We start from the raw sequence: 18910 nt of genomic DNA, 5'->3' as shown, positions 1-18910 counted from the left end.
CTTATAGTGGTTGAGGATATTCTGTGGTATGTCCAAACCCTATCCCATAGAGCCATAACAATCCCTGCAATGCACTGATGAGGATCAGAAAGTCCAAAACACATTGTCTGCATGTTGGGTTGATGTGGCTCTGTAAAGCTTATAAGCTATGGGCTTTCTAAATAACCGCAGTTCTGGATGTGAGCCTGACTTCAGGGGCATAAAAAGATAATTTGCATATTCATGCATTATGCATCATGGGAAACCACAGTTACTCAATTAAAGCTGAATTATCACAAATACCTTCTATTGCAAGAAGGCAAATTAAACTCACTATTTATTGGATAACTTAAAAGAAAAAGAATAAGCTTTTGGCTAACAAGCCTTCTTCAGACTCTACTCCTATAACCTATATTTACACCTTATAAATCTGAAAGTGCCAAAGTTGGTTCTCCATTCTGTTTCATTTCCTTTGTACTTCTTTCTATAGCAGGCTCATTTTCAGGGCTGCACTAACTTTCATCATAATAAACCCCAGCGAAGGGGGAGTATTAACACATAATCTACATGCCAATATCTTTACTGTATCAAGTAGTACAAAAATAGTGATGGCGCAATCTGATAACATTTAACGAATGATTTTTGACCGGGGAGATGTCAGTTGTACCTAACACTGGCCATACACTTTTTTAAACTTGTACCTCTCCACCTGCCATTTTCATTGATACTAATACCTGGTTACTGTAATGTTACAGGCTAATTAATTCGACAGAAAAGCAAGATGCCTTTCTACAAAATTCCAGCCACACCAGCAAGTGCAGCGCCAATCCCATGTATATAATGTGCATGACATTTTCATTGGTCCAAGGAATTGAACATAAGATGTGGTGGATTCTTTTTCCACTGGACCTTAACCCAGTTAGGGTTATGTGTGTTATAAGAAAAGACCTTCAATGAAGACTTCAACAGAATTATTTATCCCAAACATGGAGTATTTCTGACTTTGCCATTTGTCAGCTAGCAGGATAAACAGGTAGATAGACAGACAGACAGAGCAGCATGCTGGCATAGTGGTAAGTTCACTCATCTTGCAGCACTAAGGTCCCAGGTCTGAATCTTTTTTTTCATACATACAATCGCAACTGGTTTTGATATTGAGAATGAACTTTAGACTTTTAGGAACATTAGCCTATGACTTGTAGACACAGGCATTGGATTATGAGCTCCTCTGTGGGGCAGTTAGTGGCGCAACTATATACTCTGTAGACATAATACATGTACTCTGTACATAATAATAATAATAATAATAATAATGATGGTGATAATAAAGTTAGATAGATAGATAGATAGATAGATAGATAGATAGATAGATAGATAGAGCAATGCATCATACCTGCCAAGGTAAACACTGAAAAGAGGCTGGTTCATGAGGTTTGCATTCAATATTCCTTGCATAACAGTGGTAGCACCACCCACAGACAGGCCAGGGAAAGCCAATCCCAATATACCATCAAATGGGGAATAGTAGAAGTTGCCACTGGGTTCTGTAATGGTTAGGCCAAATTCTTGATTTTGGACAGAAAGACCTTGAATCTAGGAAGAATAACAGCAGTAGATAAATTATTCAAGGTCACATTTTAAACTTAAGTGCAGTAATAAAAGGATACAATGATAGATAACACTGGCAGATAGATACACTAAGGTACCACAGGCAATGCAGTGGACAAAATTATTGGTGTATTCATGCTATGCATTACTTTTTTTCTTGCAGTAATTGCAATGCAAAGTTCCAACCTGCAGCATTTTTCTGTACAGCATAGGCAGATGGAAACGATATACATCTATCCCTACAGTGCATTTTCATAGCAAAATGTGGGGGGAAACGTATATCAACAATTCCTTCCGTATACGTTTTTGGAATACGTTTAAAACACATTAAACGTATATAACGCAGTACAATTTTAAAAAAAAAGTATAAAATCATATCAAACGTGTTGAATGGACCAACGGATTTATTGAAAATGTATACACTTTCATCCGTCAAAAGTGGGAACCACACCTTATTCAAGACTAAAACATTAGGTGCCACCAACCTAAACTGGACCCATTCTGAGATATTGGCCATCATTCATAAAGCATCCCCGCATGCGGAAATGCTGAAAACAGCTGAATTTACCGAGCACTTAGCAAAGTGTCTATTCATAAAAGCCGTTTCCGCATGAAAAGCTACAATTACCGAGCAGCAGGCCCGTTTCTATGGGCATGCGACACGTGCCATCGCCCGGGGCACTATATTTTGCGGCAGGAGGGGGGCGCCGGGGCCGGGGGAACGGACATAATAGTTACAACTCACCTTCTCCAGCCGTTCCCCCGCAGCTTCAATGTCTTTCCTCTCCCGGTGTCCGTCGCCTGGTAACAGCGCCCCCTGTGATGACGTATCGCGTGTCATCACAGGGAGCGCTGTTACTGAGACAGATGCCTGGAAAGGAAGGACATTGAAGCAGCGCGGGTTCGGCGGAAGCAGGTGAGTTGTAACTATTATGTCCGCTCCCCCAGCCTGCCACACAACTGCGGGCACCTACCTAACTGACCTAAACTACGGGCACCTACCTAACTGACCTAAACTACGGGCACCTACCTAACTGACCTAAACTGCGGGCACCTACCTAACTGACCTAAACTGCGGGCACCTACCTAACTGACCTAAACTGCGGGCACCTACCTAACTGACCTAAACTGCGGGCACCTACCTAACTGACCTAAACTGCGGGCACCTACCTAACTGACCTAAACTACGGGAACCTACCTAACTGACCTAAACTGCGGGCACCTACCTAACTGACCTAAACTGCGGGAACCTATCTAACTGACCTAAACTGCAGGAACCTACCTAACTGACCTAAACTGCGGGAACCTACCTAACTGACCTAAACTGCGGGAACCTACCTAACTGACCTAAACTGCGGGAACCTACCTAGCTAACCTAAACTGCGGGCACCTACCTAACTAACCTATATTGCGGGATCCTGCCTATCTAACCCATACTGCGGAAACCTACCTAACTAACCTATACTGGGGGAACCTACCTAACTAACCTATACTGGGGGAACCTACCTAACTAACCTATACTGTGGACACCTACCTAACTAACCTATACTGCAGGAATCTACCTAACTAACCTATACTGCGGGAACCTACCTATCTAACCTATACTGCAGGAAACCTACCTAACTAACCTATACTGCGGGAACCTACCTATCTAACCTAAACTGCAGGAACCTACCAATCTAACCCATACTGGGGGAACCTACCTATCTAACCCATACTGGGGGAATCTACCTATCTAACCCATACTGGGGGAACCTACCTATCTAACCTATACTGCGGGAACCTACCTATCTAACCTATACTGCGGGCACCTACCTATCTTACCCATACTGGGGGCAACTATATGGGCTACCCTATACTGGAGGCACCTACGTAGCTAACCTATACTGCGGGCACCTATGCCTGGCTCCATGGGGGGGGGGGCGATTTTTACACCCTCGCCCTGGGTGACATTTAGCCTAGAAACTGCGGGAGATTTCCGCCTTGTGCGGTGATTATTTGTTTGTAGATTCACCCTCTCACCACCACTCACCAGGTCAGTAGTCTTGACCTGTCGGCCGGTGCAGGTCCCCAGCAGGTACACCACTCCTGCTAAACCACACTGTAGATCGTTGAAATCAGAGACCGCACTCAGAAGGATTTTTCAACCACTGTATTCACAGGAAACCAAGCATGACAAAACACACGACATGTTTCGTCGTGGACACGACAGAGGAAGGGCGACGCCCGAAACATGTTGTGTGTTTTGTCATGCTTGGTTTCCTGTGAATACAGTGGTTGAAAAAGCCTTCTGAGTGCGGTCTCTGATTTCAACGATCTATTGTGCGGTGATTATGTTAACACGTCACCATATGCCAATTCATAAAGTTTAGAGCAAGCGGTGTCAGCACGGAGACTACCGCTCCCTTGGCAGAGCCGATAAGCATGTGGAGAACAGCTAAGCTAATGAGACAGACCTCCCAGGCAGCAGCAGCGAGAGCAGAGCAAAAAAAGGCATTCCGGAATACCCAGGCTGTGTTTTTAACCCCTTGGGTACCTGTTTTCAGATTTATTTCACATCACAAAGCCTGCATGTGTAACATTTTTTTGAAGTTCTTCTAAGCTGTGGCAATTAAATAGATTGTTTAGAAAGACTAATAGACAGATTCAGCGCAGATTCAGGGCAAACAGAGGCAGTTTCAATAAAATGCACATGTAAAGGAATGCTGGGGCTGCCTCTTTTATAGTAACGCTGTCTCTGGAGGAGAAAATGTATCAACTCGGCAGCTTCTAGTGTTTCCGCCAGCCTACCGCCTGCCTAGAGCCAGCCTAGTTCAGGAAAATACCGCAGTGCTATCGCAACTGTAAACATTTTTATGAATGAGCACACAGAAGTCTAAAATACCGAATGCGGTATTGTCCCGCACAGATTTTTTTTTACCGCACTGCTTTTATGACTGATAGCCATTGTGGAAACTGCCATTGCTGACCTCTTTCTAGAAAATATTAAGCACTGCTTTCAGGTGGATATATTTCCTTCACAAGTTCTTAGTAACAAGCAAGCAGCAAGTTTAAGCAAAGTACTTGTTGTGTGTCATCATTTTAAAAGCAGTAATCCCCATGACAGCCTGGTAACTAGGAGGAGGGTCAGCAATGGTGTTTTTCCTAATCTATTGGTCCACTTTAATAATTGGCATTGTTACTTACAGTGACTGTATCATAACCAAACACTCCAGTTACACTACTGGCAACATTTCCACCACCGTATCCCATGTTGAAGCGCTGTCCATTGGAAGAGTAGGTTGAGGACTGGCTTGGGTTAAACACATGATGATTTGCTGAAAAAAAGATAACACCACAGGTCAGAGAGCTAAACCCTGAGATCAAATAGCAAACAGTTTAAAAAAGGAGTGTAGCAAAAGTACAGCAGACATAGCAAATGCAAAATCAGTACACTGTCCTTTTAATGTTATAGTGCGTCTCCAGCTTGTAAACAAACAAGTACTTATATAGCGCTCAGAGTGAGAGATCGGAGACACATGCTTAGAGGGGGATATATAACTATTCATCCATACCTCCTAACTTTCCAGATATACTAAAGAGGGACATTATTATGACACACCCCTGCCACAGTCCGTAACAACCTATCACATCTCTTGTTGAGCGTACCATCCATGAGCAAAATAAGTACTTTCATCAGTCAGACTACCCTGACCTTTTCTATCAACACTTCTTTTCCTTTATGTCATTTGAAAATAAGACATACATCAATAATTTATAGGGTACAACTAAAGCGTAGATTCATATAAACACACAGAGTAATATATGTATTTATTCAGAACCTATAAGAGAGGGACATTTGGCAGAAGGGATTTAGTTCCAAAAGAGGAACTTTCCCTCTTAAATGTACACAGTTGGAAGCTATGTGCATATGTGACCATAGCAGAATGCATTATATATTATATATAAGCACCTAATAGAACCACAGTGTTGTGCTAACACCAGGGTGGCAAAAAGACAGCATATCAGAGCATCGCTGTACTAATTTATTAGTGGACAACTGACTGAGTATGGCATACTTACTGCAGGCTGTGCTCTGGCAATAGGTTGATGGTACCCAGAGATTGGAGGATCCAGTATCAAAGAGAACCAGGAAGTTCTGAGGAGGTGTTCCAATACTGATTGGCCCATAGTAATAGGTCTGAAGAATACAAATATTATTATATTAGACTCAGATGTAACCTAATTATCATCTATCTTCATGTGCAAAAAATGCAACATTATTAACATAGCAAAACCCAGAAAAAACTTTAAAAATACTCTGTAACAAAATGTTGAGCCTTATTTCTTCTATCCTATAAGTTCCTATACCTGTTCTAATGTGCTCTGGCATACTGCAGCCTTTTCTAGTTGCACTGTCTCTGTAATAAATCTTATCTTCTCTCCTCTGTTCGGGTCTGTCGGGCTCAGGCTGGAATGTGTGGAATGTGCAGCACTGCTTGTCATTGGCAGAAACTATACACACCCTCTCCAAGCTCTGCATGAGTCACACAGTGAGCTGTTCTCACTCTGGTTAGAAGCCATGTTTTTTGTTTGTAAACACTGCATAAAAATGGCAATTACAAGCCAGGATTGCAGCAGAGAGTGGCAGAAACAGTACAGAGGGGCCCATGAGAACATAAGGAATACAATGGTATGCTTTTTATTGTAAGAATTTTAGAGTACAGATTCTCTTTAAGGCCCCGTTCACACTTGCGGTTTAGTAAAAACCGCACCGGATGTCCGGACCGCACCGTATCCGGACCGGACCTGATCCGTACGGTTCCTATCCGGATCCGGTCCGTTTGCATCCGGTTTCCGTGCGGTGTGAACACGGTTGCGGTCCGGATCCGGTTTCTTAAGGAGATAACATCCTGTAAATACCTGGGGTCTGAGAGGTCAGCAGAAGGGTCTGGGGTCATTGTTGGAGACAGGTGGACATGTGGAGACCATCCGTGGATACAGAGACTGCAGTTGGGACCATGGATCCAGGCATTTTTTACTCGTAAACCTGGGAATTCTCTCCTTCCTGTTGTTCGCCTCCTTGTCAGACATATCAGACATGTTGCTGCCAAAAAGAGCTCCAGCATGAAATCGCTGCTGCCCCACTCTTTGAACGCTGGGCCCATGTGGTCCCCATCCAAAATGCATAGGAAGTGGGGTAGAACGTCCGGTTTTTGTAGCCAGTGTGTTGTGCGCTCTCCGGCTCTCATTGCTTTGTATTGGCCGGATGGTGCAGTCCGGCTCCGCTCCGGATACGGCTGCCGGAGGAGCCGGACCAAAAAATAGCGCATGTTGGAACGGACGCCGGAGTCCGAATCCGGTCCGGCTCCGGTCCGGCAGAACGGACGCATGTGAACGGACGCATAGGCTTTCATTGCTATGCCGTGCGTCCGTTCCGTCCGTTCTGCAAGCGGTCCGGCTCCGGCACGGCGATTCCGGACGGCCACCGCTAATGTGAACCGGGCCTAAGATAGGAAATCGCTCTTAGTTAATAAAAGAAGTACAGAGCAAAGTGTTGGGTTACATAATATCTTGCATTTGTATCAAGATGCTAAACTATCACCCTTAGTTTAGGTCATGCAGCATGATTTTTCAAAATGTATTTATAGTACAAGGCAAAATAGTGTCAAGCTTGACAACATTTAGTAAGAGGCTATAATTTGGTTTTTGAAAAACAAATCTGTAGGCAGCTGTAACAAGCCCTTGTATTCTTGGAAATTCATAGAAACAGCTAGATTGTATACATGCTTTCACTATCCTATCTAAGTATACTTATATATATTGACTTGTAGTTATGAATGGGTGGATAGCAGTGAGGGAAGGTGGGACTTTGAAGCCATTCTCCTGCACTATTACTAGACATGAAACCAGCCTTGCACGACAGAGTGTGCTGTCCTATTCTCTCATGTTTAGGTGCACAGGTGGTGATGTATCCTTAAGGTGGCCACTAATGGTCCAATTTTCAGCAAAAAAACGTTTAACCGTTCAGAAATTCTGATTGGATTGGTTGTAAATAATTTCTGCTGAGGGGCATAATCTATAATGAATAATTATAAAAAATAGTCATCCGAATGGATTTTCATCAAACCATAATTTCGATTTTCTTATTAGTTGTGATAGATAGGAAGCAAAGATTGATCCGTTTATGATGTAGTGAACGATTTCACTTCCGATCAGAATTTTATGATCGCGCTAATGATTTTTCACTAGAAATTGGATCGTTAATGGCCACCTTTAATCACCTCTGTGGTTGTATTTCTGTGCCAGGAATTGCAGGACAACCTTAAACTGTTCCCTGCAAACTTAATTTAAAAGTTTAAAGAGTTGACAATACAACATGAAAAAAATAAACTCAAATTCTAAATGTTGCGACTTGATGCTTTTCTATACCGCAGCTCAAAATTTCTTATTATTACATCCATCTCTGGCCATTTAACTTTAGACATAAGACCTACAATAAATGTTGGATTTAAGTTTTTTTGTTGTCAACATACGTCAAAGTACATGTTCTCAGAAGCGACTGCATATCCCCTGTACTTGTCAGACAGGTCAATCTTATGAGTCTGCAGATACTGGTCCAGCACTCCAGCTTCCCTCATGTTCTGTCGAATGGATTTCCCCTTAGTAAGAGGAACCCTGTAAACAAGAAGAAGTAGTAGTTTAATGCAATCCTTTATGTAATAGTTACAACTTCCAACGTTAATACATCCATTTAAAAGCTATACAGGAATACTAACTACTACTTCTCCAAGTGAAATTTGTTTTGAATTCAATTCAGAACCATTATTCAATGTTTAAGATTGCAAGATGCTATCACAATATATTGTTACTAGCCGACCCGCGGTGTAGCATACGCCGCATAATTATGAATGCCGGTCCTACACTTGCTGCTGAGTTGGAGGGGGTAGCGGGCAAGAGGGGGGTATTAGGCAGAGTGGCGGGGAGGGGGGTCGGACCCCCCCTCCCTCACCTGGGTCCCCCATCTGCGCTCCCCCTCTAGCTTAAGTTCAGCAGCAGCCGCCGCTATTAGTAAGAGGCAGCGGGTGGGGATGACTCACCTCTTCCGCGTTCCAGCGTACGTTCCACTGTCGTCACTTCCTGCAATACCGCCCACTGTATTGTAAGTGGATGGCATTGCAGGAAGTGACGACAGTGGAACGCACGCTTGAACGCGGAAGAGGTGAGTCATCCCCGCCCACTGCCTCTTACTAATAGTAGCGGCTGCTGCTGAACTTAAGCTAAGGAAAACAAAAGTTTGCTTTCTTAAAACAGAAAGAATTTGTAATAATTCAGGGTGGAGTGAGCTTGAGATGGCTCCCAGTGCAGCACTGCTGAATATATGCAAATTAACCATTGTTGCCCTTAGAAGCTAAATACACCTCCAGAACCGCTAGGATGCAATGGTGTGTCAGCTTGTTAATTTGTACAGAGCCATAATAATACATACAGACTGTTTCGGATTGTTTGATTCTTATCAGTACATGGCATGCATTAATTTGGCTCTATGGAGTAGGGCTTGTACCACCGAGAGGTACAGACTAACCAGCAAGCTCATGGTGAACTCTGGTTCACCATGAGCTTGCTGATTAGTCTGTACCTCTCGGTGTTACAAGCCCTACTCCATAGAGCCAAATTAATCCATGCCACTCATTGGAGTGTATATATTATAGAACTTAAGCTAGAGGGGGTGTGCAAATGGGGGACACTCATTGGAGTGTATATATTATAGAACTTAAGCTAGAGGGGGTGTGCAGATGGAGGACACTCATTGGAGTGTATATATTATAGAACTTAAGCTAGAGGGGGTGTGCAGATGGTTGACCCAGGTGAGGGAGGGGGGTTCTGACCCCCCTCCCCGCCACTCTGCTCAATACCCCCTTTCCACCCGCTACTTCTTCTTCTTGCTTGGACCGGCCCCTTCTTCTTGCTTGGCCCAGCCCTGGGGGCAGAACGCTACTTCTTCTTCTTGCTTGGACCGGCCCTGGGGGCAGGGAGCTACTTCTTCTTCTTGCTTGAAGGTTGAGGCACTTACTCAATTATATATATAGATTACAAAAAGCTGAACTGTAACTACCCCATTTAAGTATCCAGAGGGTAGTGTGGGAGTCATTCATTCATCACATTCTGTTCTGTGCCACTTGTTGCGCTCTGTGGCAGAGTTGGCCTTCATGATGATTGTGAAGGATGAGTACACCTCCAGCAACAGTGATTTATGGTCTTATCATCTTAGGCAACATACATATATGAGTAATAACTGTTGCCAGTAGGGATTGAGACTTGATCCCTAGGGAGACAACTGTGTGCATGAGTTTATACAGGGGCAACCTTCAGCTACAGCACGGGACGTGCAGGAGGAATACCAGTGTGGCACATGATGGAGCAGCTTCCGGCAGGAAAGATGAGAGAGCAGTTTTCTTGGCTGTTACTTAAAGATCCATGCTGGATGTTGGATGTTTAGGTGACCGCAGGAGACACCTGCACACATGCTAGATCCTCTAATGGCCACTTCAATCATGTTCAGTGATACCACCTTGATTTTTTTACATTTCCTTCAGTGCTGGATTAAGTTTCACAAATGTGATGCTTGACTGTGAGTTACATAGATTATAGACTGGGCAGACTATGCACAGAAGAAACTGTCAGTATTGTAGCTCATGCTAGAACTCACAGGGTAGAAAAGGTTGCTTATAATGATAACCTCTTTAAGAAAGTAGAAAAAACGGAAGGAAAGGAGATATCTAAAATGAATTTCATAAACTTACACGTCCTAGAGAAAACTACTCCATGGAGTGGGTTTACTAAGGTTGGAGATGGGAAAACACAACCGATCCTGCAAACATGGACTGGATATTTTAATAACGTTATCTGCTATTAAGTTCCAGAACTATGCAGCCCTCATTTGAGTCTTATCAGAATTTAGTGTAAATTGCTAAGAGTTTGTGGAATCAGAGTTTGTACTGTTGCAGGAGCATTCACTCACTCACTGCAACAACTTATGTTCTGAGTGTATCTTTGGTAATAAAAATGAGACTGCACAGCTTTCAGTATACCAAAGGGGAAACAGCCTATCTTTATTTGAAGAGGTGAAGACACTACTACTGAGCTGATGTAAAGGAGTGCACGGAAAACAAACACTTGCAGTCATGTGAACGGCGTTTATAGAGCCTGCTAAAAGCTACTTGGACATTATTTATTTCTGCACATGTGGGCTATTTTACTTTGGTGGGTGGAACTATCCATACAAGATCCAGGACAGATTTTAGCGAAGAAAAAACATGTTTGCAATGGGATTCAATCTTATATATCTTGTACTAAAAATAATGACTTATATTACATTTAATAGTTGTGGCAACAGCCAAGAACATAAAGGCCCTTATTCAATTCACTTTTTCTCCTCGGTTTTCTCTTTTAAATTTTCATCTTCTGTTTAAACTAACTTTTCAGCACTCTGCAACTGAAAAAGTACTAAAAAGTTGGTAAAAAAAAGTACTGTCAAAATTATTCTGAGTATTTTATTGCTTGCTGGTGGCTTAAAGAGAACCCGAGGTGGGTTTGAAGAATATTATCTGCATACAGAGGCTGGATCTGCCTATACAGCCCAAACTCCCCTAAGGTCCCCCTGCACTCTGCAATCCCTCATAAATCACAGCCACGCTGCTGACAAACAGCTTGTGAGAGCTGGCTGTGTTTATCTCTATAGTGTCAGTCTGCTGCTCTCCCCGCCTCCTGCAGAACTCCAGTCCCCGCCTGCATCCCTTCCCTCCCTGCTGATTGGAGGGAAGGGACGGGGGCAGGGACCGGAGCTATGCAGGAGGCGGGGGAGCAGCTGAGACTGACACTACAGATGTAAACACAGCCTCACAGCACGGCTGTGATTTATGAGGGATTGCAGAGTGCAGGGGGACCTTAGTGGGGTTTGGGATAGCAAAAGAGGCTGGGCTGTATAGGCAGATCCAGCCTCTGTATGCAGATAACATTCTTTAAACACACCTCGGGTTCTCTTTAAAGGGCATTTTATTGGTAAGGTGTAAACATTTCACATAGGAGAAAACTTGGGAGAAAAAGTGAATTGAACAAGAGCTGTATATTTGAAATTCGGGATTTCTTTTACAATATTTACAAAAAGCCTGACCTAGATATAGATAAATATGAGAAGCAATTAATAGCAACTGATTCTTTGGAGAAAGTAAAATAAGAATTCTGACCATGTTTAGGGGCAGCTTCCTAACATCTCCCCTCTTTTTTTGTATTTTTATAACAGCAGATTATGTGACATGGTCAGTTTTAGATTAAAAAGAAAACTGGGTTCTCATCTGTATATAAGGTGTGAACTAGCCTTACTAATGACAGGTGCAGTATGCATAGCGTTCTCATTCTCTTAAACAAATGCAGCAGAACTTACCTGACAAGCCCATGGGAGAGCTGCAGGCATGCCAAAACGAAGAGGAAAATCTTCATGATTGCAAATTCTCCAAACCTCCTACCAGAAGAAGCCTGACTGGGTCTGCAGCACTGGGCCCTTATTTATAGTGAATTGAATTGTACAGTAACAGCCAATGCCTGGCCATAATCTAACTCTGTGTATTTACTAATACAGATCAAATAGGATTGTTGGATTAGCTGTGTGGTCATCTGGCAAGAGCAAAGATCTTCTAAGATAAGTGATAGAAATCAGTAATGTTCCAGTACTTAACAGAGTTTAATTAACCTTCAGTTATATGATTAAGTCATCTGACAAACACTTCAATGATATTTATTAATAAATATGGTGAGCAATAGTCATGAAAGTTCGAAGTCACCAGAAAACCGCTCACACCTCCCTGGGACAGTGCTGGAACCAGGACAGGCCAATCCAACAAAGTAGAGGTAAAGAAAGGGTGTCCGCACGATATCCCTTGCATCAAGTTCCTTTATTATGGACGTATCCACACCAAGCCACACATCATATAGCTGACATGTTTCGAACCGAACGGTTCTTACTCATATGAGTAAGAACCGTTCGGTTCGAAACATGTCAGCTATATGATGTGTGGCTTGGTGGGGATACGTCCATAATAAAGGAACTTGATGCAAGGGATATCGTGCGGACACCCTTTCTTTACCTCAGTCATGAAAGTTCATTTGACAAGTTTTCAAAGCAGTTTGTCCCTTTTTTTTGGTGTTGGAGCAGACAACTGGAGCCAAGGTGCTGGTGCGGACGACTTTTTAAAGTTTTCATTGGTATAACCACATAATAAAATACATTATCACAATTCAATGTTGTAGTTTGCAAGTAAAAAGTTTGTTTGAAAGAATAATTTAGTGTATGTGAAATATATGCAATATTGTAAGAAAGCACATGAACCCTTGCCTGGCAAAAAATAGGGATGAAATTTAAAGCATAATGGACCTGATCCATTCACTTTTTCTTCAAGGTTTTCTCCTAGGTGATATTTTCACATTTTCTTCATAAAATGGCTTTTAAGCCACCAGCAAGCAAAAAAATACTCTGAATAATTTTGACAGCACCTTTTCTCCTTCGTTTTGGTGCTTTTTCATTTGCAGAGTGTTGAAAACGTAGGAGAAAAAGCAAATTGGATCATGCCCAATATTCTTTAGTTTAGCCAGGCCGGTAAAAAAAGTTCCTATTGCTTTTTTGGGAGATTGCTGTAATTTTCTTTTGCCCTTTGCAGTATCAGGTGTCAGTTAAGGCCCGGTTCACATTAGCAGTGGCTATCCGGAATAGCCGTGCCGGAGCCGCACCGCATGCTGGCCGGACGAAACGGACGCACGGCATAGCAATGTAAGTCTATGCCAGGGTTCACATGTGTCCGTTTCGTCCGGACCGGAGCCGGACCGGATCCGGACTCCGGTGTCCGTTCCAACATGCGCTATTTTTTGGTCCGGCTCCTCCGGCAGCCGTATCCGGGGCGGAGCCGGACTGCACCATCCGGCCAATGGAAACCAATGAGAACCGGAGAGCGCACAACACACTGGCAAAAAATCCGGATGTTCTACCCCACTTCCTATGAGGATTGTTGCGGCGATATTGTATCGGGGACACATGGGCAACCATTTTGGAGTGGAGCAGCACGAGCTGGAGATGTTGGCAGCATGTTGGAGGTGGAGGTGAGTGCTAAACAGCGGAGGGCCTGATTCCACAGGTCCCCCTTCTGCTGACCTCCCAGACCCCAACATTTTTTTTTGTTTTTATACAGGTTGTTATCTCTTTAAGAATCCGGATCCGGACCGCAACCGTGTTCATACCGCACGGAAACCGTATGCAACCGGACCGGATCCGGACAGGAACCGTACGGTTCAGGTCCGATCCGGCTCCGGTGCGGTCCGGACATCCGGTGCGGTTTTTGCAAAACCGCAAGTGTGAACCGGGCCTTAGGAATCAGCTGTTACTCTTAATACACAAGTAGGCTATTCGAGTGTTTACAACAGGAGTGGTTTAACTGTAATCTGTATACTTGTAGTAGTAATATCATTGAGTGCATTTCCTGGGTTTGGGACATGGGAGGGAGCCTGGAAGTCCCCTTGAAGAAGTTGACATAAGCCAAAAGACTGCATCCTGATCCCTGCAGGCGATATTCTTCATGCCTTAACTTAAAAATAGAGATAACTCTATTATGATTTATGGTATAATTGTTTGTATTGTCATGTTTAAAGAGAGTGTGCAATACTTTAGGAGTGTGCAACGCTTTAAGAAATTTCTTGAAATTACCCTTTATGTTTGCTGTTCTTGGATCTTGCTCCAGTCTGCACTTACAGCAAATGACATAACTGAACATCTGACATTTGACAGTTAGTTCTGAAGGGGTTTAGGCTGCTCTGTCTTGTTTTTTTCTTCAAGACCGCTTTGTCTAAAAAATTATAGTTCCGTGACCACTGTTGAGTCACAGGTATAAGCAGATGGTCTCCAGCCATTAGCTGTGACATACATTTGTAACACATTCAAAAAAGGAATTTTCTTTGTAAGAAATATTTGTGCTTTCCGTGAATGTAATTCTGTATGATACTACGAAGTGATTTTACATGTAAATAATGTGATATAAGTAGTCCTCAGCATCTGTGACTCTAAAGCCCCATACACACGCTCAACAGTGGTCTTTTATGCAGCACAATTATCAAACAACCTTTGTTGTGAAACAAGTTGAACAACCAAAACAAAGTTGCTTGCTATTGTTCACACAACTGATAAGACTGTTCAACTTGTTTCACAACAAAAGTTGTTTGATAATTGTGCTGCATAAAAGACCACTGTTGAGCGTGTGTATGGGGCTTAAGATTAGATATTGTTGCCTTCCACAGCACTACAAGACAGAAATCAGCAAGGAATTATTGCCATGTGATATCTCCCTTACTGAAGTCTTATTTCCAGGGATGGGGGGAGTTCTTGCTTATTGGGTCCGTACTGAAAACCTATGTAACAATTAAACTGGTTCTCAGGTATTGATACCTTTATCAAATTTGGTTACATTGATTGAATCTGTCAGTCATCTGTTGACAAATGTTGATATACAGTCGGTAAACTTCTAGTTGATTCCAGACAGTTCATTGACTGGAAGAGTAATGGGCATGTGAATTTAGTTGAACAAGGAAGAGTGGTACCACCAGGGCATGACAAACCCATAGCTTTCTACTGCATTGAGCAGTGCAGTACCAGCTGTCTGATTAATCACTTTCTGGATCAGGGCCTTCTGCAACTTACATATGGCTAATGTGAATGTTTTGAAAACATAGTTTAGATGTCTCTGATTTATAACGTAAGAATCTGACTGAAAGGAATGATAAGACCAAGGAGTGAGTGAGTCAAAGAGACTTGAAGTCTGTATGAGAAAAGATAACTTTTTCCAAGATAGTTGCTGTGGAAGGTGATTAGGGAAAGTGTTTGCTTTTGGAAACAGACAGTGATTTTGGGATTCTCTGTAATGTGACATGTTACTGGCAGCCTTTAACCGCTTGCCGACCGCGTCACGCCGAGGGGCGTGGCCGAGGGGCGTGTGACACGGCTGTCCCCCTAGGACACTGGAGAGCGATCGTCCCTCATAAGCAGAAGCCTATGACAGCCGATCGCCATGATTGGCCGGCTGTGGGGAGGGAGGGAAAGGATTTAAAGAATAAGTAGTTTTTTTAACAAAAACAATAACAAAAATATTTATGTTGGTGGGGAGAAAAGGGGGGAGGGAGATCACTTGTGTGCTGTGTTGTGCGGTCCTGCAGCTTGGCCTTAAAGCTGCAGTGGCCTATTTCACTAAAAATGGCCTGGTCACTAGGGGGGTTTAGCACTGCGGTCCTCAAGAGGTTAAAGGATACCCGAGGTGACATGTGACATTATGAGATAGATATGGGTATGTACAGTGCCTAGCACACAGATAACTATGCTGTGTTACTTCTTTTCTTTCTCTGCCTGAAATAGTTAAATATCAGGTATGTAAGTGGCTGACTTAGTCCTGACTCAGACAGGAACTGACTACAGTGTGACCCTCGCTGATAAGAAATTCCAACTATAAAACACTTTCCAACTGGAAAATGGCTTCTGAGAGCAGGAAAGAGATAAAAAGGGTCAATAGTTCATAGATTTTAGCTCTGGCATACTTCAATGAACGTGTCATTGAGCAAAAACAATAAAACAGTTACAATTTAAAAGTAGATTTAAACATAAAATAAAACTGTGGAATATCCTAAAAAGTCATTTTTAGGAGAAGAAAGGTAGATACAATCATTTATTTCATTAGCTTACTTTTTGCCTCGGTTGTCCTTTAAAGAGGAACTCCAGTGAAAATAATTTAATATAAAAAGGTGCTTAATTTTTACAATAATTATGTATACATGATTTAGTCAGAGTTTGCTCATTGTAAAATCTTTCCTCTCCCAGATTCACATTCTGACATGTATTACATGGTGACATTGTTACTGTGGGCAGATTATGTAGCTGTTCTGGCTTTAACAGAAAGCTATAAACAGCCATTTCCTGTGTGTGTCATTGTTACATTGTGGCAGTTTGCCCAGAGTACCGTACGGTACCAGAGCCTCTTGTGGGAGGGGTTTCAGCACAAAATCAGTCATACAGCGCCCCCTGATGGTCTGTTTGTGAAAATCATTATATTTTTCATGTAAAAGTGGGTATCAGCTACTGATTGGGATAAAGTTCAATTCTTGGTCGGAGTTTCTCTTTAAAGAGGTGATTGGGACAACCTTTAATAACTAACTTGTGAAGATTCCAACAGTTTGTGTGGTACCGTGGTTACCAGTACTAGTGGTTCCTATTGCAAGCTCTCTACACAGTGGTTAGCGTTATAAGAAAGTTGGAATGCTTACATTTATTGTGCCAAATCACAGGTTTTTGGGCCCCATACTGGACAAATCTACTGGGCTCTACTACTGGCAAATCACAGTCTTTGAAGGCCTGGACACACTAACATCTGTGTGCTTACTTTTCACGCCCTCTCATGGCTGGGAGCATTCTACGTATGCTCAGTTCGTTAAGACTGTAACTACACTTGCACAGAATGCTCCCAGCTATGGGAGCACGATGGGGAAGGCACGCAGCCTGGAACGGTGCATGCGCAGTGCCCAGCAACCTGGAGCTGGATTGTGTGGACTTCACAGGAGCACAACGGATTGGACTGAAAAGGTATCGAGGCAGCTGACCAACTACAGGGAGCTGGAAGGAGCCCCAGGTAAGTAAAAATCCTTTTCTCTTATTTGTCTCCGGTTTACTTTAATCACTAACTGCTCTAAGGTAATTCCTGGATGAACCCCCCGTCACCTCTCATCACATTAATGGGCAGCCAGTAGGACAGGCACAGACTGCAGCTGGGGCCTGTGTGTGGCACTGTTCACCGGGTCTCAGATTCACACAGGCCCCATACAGAAGTCCCCCCTGTGATGCCCTGAAGCATATATATATATATATATATATATATATATATACATATATACAGTGGGTTGCAAAAGTATTCGGCCCCCTTGAAGTTTTCCACATTTTGTCACATTACTGCCACAAACATGCATCAATTTTATTGGAATTCCATGTGAAAGATCAATACAAAGTGGTGTACATGTGAGAAGTGGATCGAAACTCATACATCATTCTAAACATTTTTTACAAATAAATAACTGCAAATTGGGGTGTGCGTAATTATTCGGCCCCCTGAGTCAATACTTTGTAGAACCACCTTTTGCTGCAATTACAGCTGCCAGTCTTTTAGGGTATGTCTCTACCAGCTTTGCACATCTAGAGACTGAAATCCTTGCCCATTCTTCTTTGCAAAACAGCTGCAGCTCAGTCAGATTAGATGGACAGCGTTTGTGAGCAGCAGTTTTCAGATCTTGCCACAGATTCTCGATTGGATTTAGATCTGGACTTTGACTGGGCTATTCTAACACATAGATATGTTTTGTTTTAAACCATTCCATTGTTGCCCTGGCTTTATGTTTAGGGTCATTGTCCTTCTGGACGGTGAACATCCGCCCCAGTCTCAAGTCTTTTGCAGTCTCCAAGAGGTTTTCTTCCAAGTTTGCCCTGTATTTGGCTCCATCCATCTTCCCATCAACTCTGGCCAGCTTCCCTGTCCCTGCTGAAGAGATGCACTCCCCGAGCATGATGCTGCCACCACCATATTTGACAGTGGGGATGGTGGGTTTAGAGTGATGTGCAGTGTTAGTTTTCCGCCACACATAGTGTTTTGCATTTTGGCCAAAAAGTTCCATTTTGGTCTCATCTGACCAGAGCACCTTCTTCCACATGGTTGCTGTGTCCCACACATGGCTTGTGGCAAACTGCAAACGGGACTTCTTATGCTTTCTGTTAACAATGCCTTTCTTCTTGCCACTCTTCCATAAAGGCCAACTTTGTACAGTGCATAACTAATAGTTGTCAGAGTTGGACAGAGTCTCCCACCTGAGCTGTAGATCTCTGCAGCTTGTCCAGAGTCACCATGGGCCTCTTGACTTCATTTCTGATCAGCGCTATCCTTGTTCGGCCTGTGAGTTTAGGTGGACGGCCTTATCTTGGTAGGTTTACAGTTGTGCCATACTCCTTCCATTTCTGAATGATCGCTTGAACAGTGCTTGAACGTGGGATGTTCAAGGCTTTGGAAATCTTTTTGTAGCCTAAGCCTGCTTTAAATTTCTCAATAACTTGATCCCTGACCTGTCTTGTGTGTTCTTTGGACTTCACGGTGTTGTTGCTGGCAAGATTCTCTTAGACAACCTCTGAGGCCCTCACAGAGCAGCTGTATTTGTACTGACATTAGATTACACACAGGTGCACTCTATTTAGTCATTAGCACTCATCAGCGAATGTCTATAG

At 43.0% G+C, this 18910-nt stretch overlaps 1 protein-coding gene across 2 annotated transcripts in view; it reads right to left on the bottom strand.

The window, feature by feature from the left end:
* LOC137546725 (gastricsin-like) overlaps positions 1 to 18910 on the bottom strand; it is a 37894-nt gene that overhangs the window by 11662 nt on the left and 7322 nt on the right. The window contains exons 1-5 of one of the 2 annotated variants that reach the window (XM_068269497.1): positions 12011 to 12086; positions 8103 to 8244; positions 5650 to 5767; positions 4774 to 4904; positions 1373 to 1572 (exon numbers count right to left, since the gene is read on the bottom strand). In XM_068269497.1, the coding sequence (XP_068125598.1) occupies positions 1373 to 1572; positions 4774 to 4904; positions 5650 to 5767; positions 8103 to 8244; positions 12011 to 12066 (647 nt within the window). In that variant the 5' untranslated portion in view covers positions 12067 to 12086. Of the gene's footprint in view, positions 1 to 1372; positions 1573 to 4773; positions 4905 to 5649; positions 5768 to 8102; positions 8245 to 12010; positions 12087 to 18910 lie in introns of those variants that run through there. The other variant, XM_068269498.1, reaches the window with a different exon arrangement.

This window comes from Hyperolius riggenbachi, chromosome 2 (assembly GCF_040937935.1).
Source record: "Hyperolius riggenbachi isolate aHypRig1 chromosome 2, aHypRig1.pri, whole genome shotgun sequence".
NCBI classification, from domain to species: domain Eukaryota; kingdom Metazoa; phylum Chordata; class Amphibia; order Anura; family Hyperoliidae; genus Hyperolius; species Hyperolius riggenbachi.
This window is presented reverse-complemented; position numbering and strand designations above follow the sequence as displayed.